The sequence below is a fragment of the Pterocles gutturalis genome, unplaced genomic scaffold, assembly GCF_000699245.1.
Source record: "Pterocles gutturalis isolate BGI_N339 unplaced genomic scaffold, ASM69924v1 scaffold27827, whole genome shotgun sequence".
Taxonomy (NCBI): Eukaryota; Metazoa; Chordata; class Aves; order Pterocliformes; family Pteroclidae; genus Pterocles; species Pterocles gutturalis.
Window position 1 is genome coordinate 32765 of NW_010113808.1, and position 3345 is coordinate 36109.

Sequence of the window (3345 nt, forward strand, 5' to 3'; positions counted from 1 at the left end):
GGGCGCGGCCGGGAGCCTCCAGCCCCCTCTGCTGTGCCCCCCCGCCTGCTTCTCGCCCCCGCCGTGCCTCCGCGCGCCGTGTCGGCCCTGCATGCAGCATGCGCTGGTCCGCGTCCGCTCCGCAGGGCTCGGTGGCTGATGGCCGCGCTCCCGCTGGACTAACCTGATGTTGTTTGTGTGTTCCAGTCGCTTGGTTTTCTTTCGATCCTTCCTCTGCCCACGCTGACATCATCTTTTCTAATGACAACCTGACTGTCACCTGCAACAGCTACGACGACAGGGTCGTGCTGGGGAAAACGGGCTTTTCCAAAGGGCTCCATTACTGGGAGCTGTCAGTCGATCGGTACGATAACCACCCTGACCCGGCTTTTGGTGTGGCACGCATCGATGTCCTCAAGGATGCCATGCTGGGCAAGGACGACAAGGCTTGGGCCATGTACGTGGACAATAACCGGAGCTGGTTCATGCACAACAACTCGCACACCAACAGGTACGTGGTCTGGAACGTGGGGTCTGCCTCCCAGAGACCACAGCCCAGGGAAGAGCCCAGGGCTTTTCCAGTGGCACATACAGGCACCCACGGCAAGGGTGACATCACTCCTCATCGCCTCTATTAGAGGATGTCCCAAAGGGAAGGACATTCCCTGCCTCCTTGGTTCTGCCTTGCTCCAACTCTTCCTTCCCTGCCCACTGCGACTCTCCTCAAGGATGCACAGCACCGCTCCTCTGTGTCACCCCCTTCCCATTAACACCCAAAGCCTTGCAGCTCATGCACAAGAAAATAATGTTTGCTTTTATCCCTGTGCCACACTTCTGGCTTGCTTCCCCCGCGGGCCAGCGGAGCTGGGGGCTTGGAAGCTTGCGGTGGCCTGAGGAGATCCCGGTGTCACCTTCCTGCAGCCTCGGGGCTGTTCCCTGATGGGTCAGCAGGTGGAGGGACAGGACGAGGGGGAACAGTTTGAAGCTGGAAGAGGGGAGATTGAGATGGGATCTGAGGAAGAAATGTTTTCCTGTGCGGGGGGTGAGGCAGTGGCCCAGGGTGCCCAGAGAAGCTGTGGATGCCCCATCCCTGGAGGGGTTCAAGGCCAGGCTGGATGAGGCTTTGGGCAACCTGGGCTGGTGGGAGGTGTCCCTGCCCATGGCAGGGGGTGGCACTGGATGGGCTTTAAGGTCCCTTCCAACCCAAACCACTCTGTGATCCCATGATTCTATGGTTGTGTTGCTGTGGCTGTTCTGGTCAGTAGCTTTGCCCTTGGGGACATCACAGCAAGTGGGGAGCACCTCTGCGGGAGGCCTGAGGAGGTGCCCAGGGATTTGTGAGCATGGCTGGGATGGGTGCGGGTCATGGCCTGGCTCCTGGGCGAGCTGGGAAGTTCAGCATCGGGAGCCCTTGAGGTCCATGGGCTGAACCCTGTGCCGGGAGCACGAGGGACATCAAGCCACGGCGACACTCTGATCTTCTTCTCACCCCACAGAACCGAGGGCGGGATAACAAAAGGCGCCACGGTGGGAGTGCTGCTGGATTTGACCAGGAGGACCTTGACGTTCTCCATCAACGAGGACCAGCAAGGGCCTGTCGCCTTCGAGAACTTGGAGGGTCTCTTCTTCCCCGCGGTCAGCCTCAACAGGAATGTGCAGGTACCTCTGACCACGCTCTCCAGAGCACCACGGCAGCACGGGGACTTTGTGGGGCGGGGAGGGCTCTTGTGCAGCAGGGGTGGCTTGGAAAAAGCTGAATTTACACCCTAAAGCACCTGTGAGTCTCTAAAATCAGGCCAGGCCTTCCCGCAGCTGCAGCTGCTGCCTCTGCTCCAGGTTTCTCCATCAGGGCTGATGAAGCTCCAGGGTTCTCCAGCCCTCCCCGGTGATGGGGTTGGACAGCTCCATTTTGTGGTACGACCCCATAGGACCTTCACAGCTCTCCCAGGACCCCAACAGGAGCATTACGAGGCAGGACACCTTTTAAAGCCTATTTTCCTCTGAGGAGTTTCAAACCCCTCTTCTCTCCCTCTCTCCCAAGCTCTCAGCTCTCCAGAACGTCACCCAGCGGTGGCTCCCTGGGCCGATCCGGTATTTTCATCTTTTATTTTTCTCCTCACTAACCTCCTCCCTGCTATCTTCTCCCCACAACAAGTCCCCCGTGTTCACCCAGCCTGGCTTGGGCACATCCACGCGACCACCGCTTGCACCTCCAGCACCGCCCAAGCGCCCGGGCACATCCTAGGACACGTTGCACGTCATGGGTGACCTCAGGGTGTCATTTTGTCACCGTCTTCTGCAGTGGATGCCAAAGGTGTCACCTCTGTGCAAGGGCAGCAAGTGGCCTCTATAAATTAGGGATCTATGGATCAGGGCGTGCTCTGCTGAGTTGTCCATCGGGATACAGGGCACGCTGCGCTGTCACCAAGGCGGTGACAGTTTGCCAGCAGCGCTGGGGCAGAGCTTGGTCGGTACCATCCCAAACCCTGGGAGCATCCCTCCTGGAGTGTCCCACCCCCAGGGTCTTGCAGGTAGGGGACTCTGCCCCGTTTGGAGAAATGTGCGACATGCCGGTGGTTAATTAGGAAATATTAAAGAAGCTCGTCTTGTCTGGGCTGGTTTTTGAGGTTTCTGTATTAATTCGATGTGGTAAAAACGTCCTGCTCCGTGATGGGTTTAATTCCAAGCACAGCCCTAAGAGATGAGCGCATCTCCGGAGCCCCTCTGATGTCTGACAGCTCTCTGGGCAAGGCAGAGCTGAAATCCCCCGACAACAGAGAGGTCCCATGGGATGCGGATAAAAGGCTGCGAATAAACCCGAGCCATTCATCATCCTGCTTCAAAGGTGGATGAGTAATTAAAAACTACTCTAATTAGGAGGGAAATAATTGTGTTTCAGACAAAGTTTTCTAGAAATCTGGAACTAAAGGGGAGAATGCTGCTGTTCCAATAAAAGAAGGAATTATGCTTTCTTCCCCCAAATTAAAATATTTGTGGAAGGACCTGAATTACCCATGCACCGCTGCTCCGTGCGTGGGTGGCTATTTGCAGGACCTCGCCCCTTGCCCACTCAGTCCATACGAGCGGGTCCTGCCCATATCCGTGCCCGTGGACCAGGGTTTTCCCAGTGCATCAGGGCTCTGCCCTCCTGGGGGATGATGTTGAGCTGCTGTGCTCCGAGCTGTCCCACCAGGCACGGAGGGACATGGCTGAGCCCCGTATCTCTCGTTGCAGGTGACACTGCACACCGGTCTGCCCGTCCCCGAATTCTACGCTTCGCGCTCGGCCATGCCTTGAGGATAATGCTCCTGGAGCCGGCTGCCTCTTCTTGGGGTGAGAGGAGCCAGCCCGATCCCTCCTGCGGGA

The 3345-nt window shown here is 57.8% G+C and overlaps 1 protein-coding gene across 1 annotated transcript in view; it reads left to right on the forward strand.

Moving 5' to 3' along the window:
- Nucleotides 1–3276, forward strand: part of TRIM9 (tripartite motif containing 9) — a gene marked incomplete at its 5' end in the record, with an annotated part of 25296 nt that extends 22020 nt beyond the window's left edge. Inside the window, 3 exons of the mRNA XM_010074640.1 lie at nt 187–490; nt 1476–1638; nt 3214–3276. Of these exons, the coding sequence (XP_010072942.1) occupies nt 187–490; nt 1476–1638; nt 3214–3276 (530 nt within the window). The remainder of the gene's footprint in view (nt 1–186; nt 491–1475; nt 1639–3213) is intronic.
- Nucleotides 3277–3345: the final 69 nt, after the last annotated feature.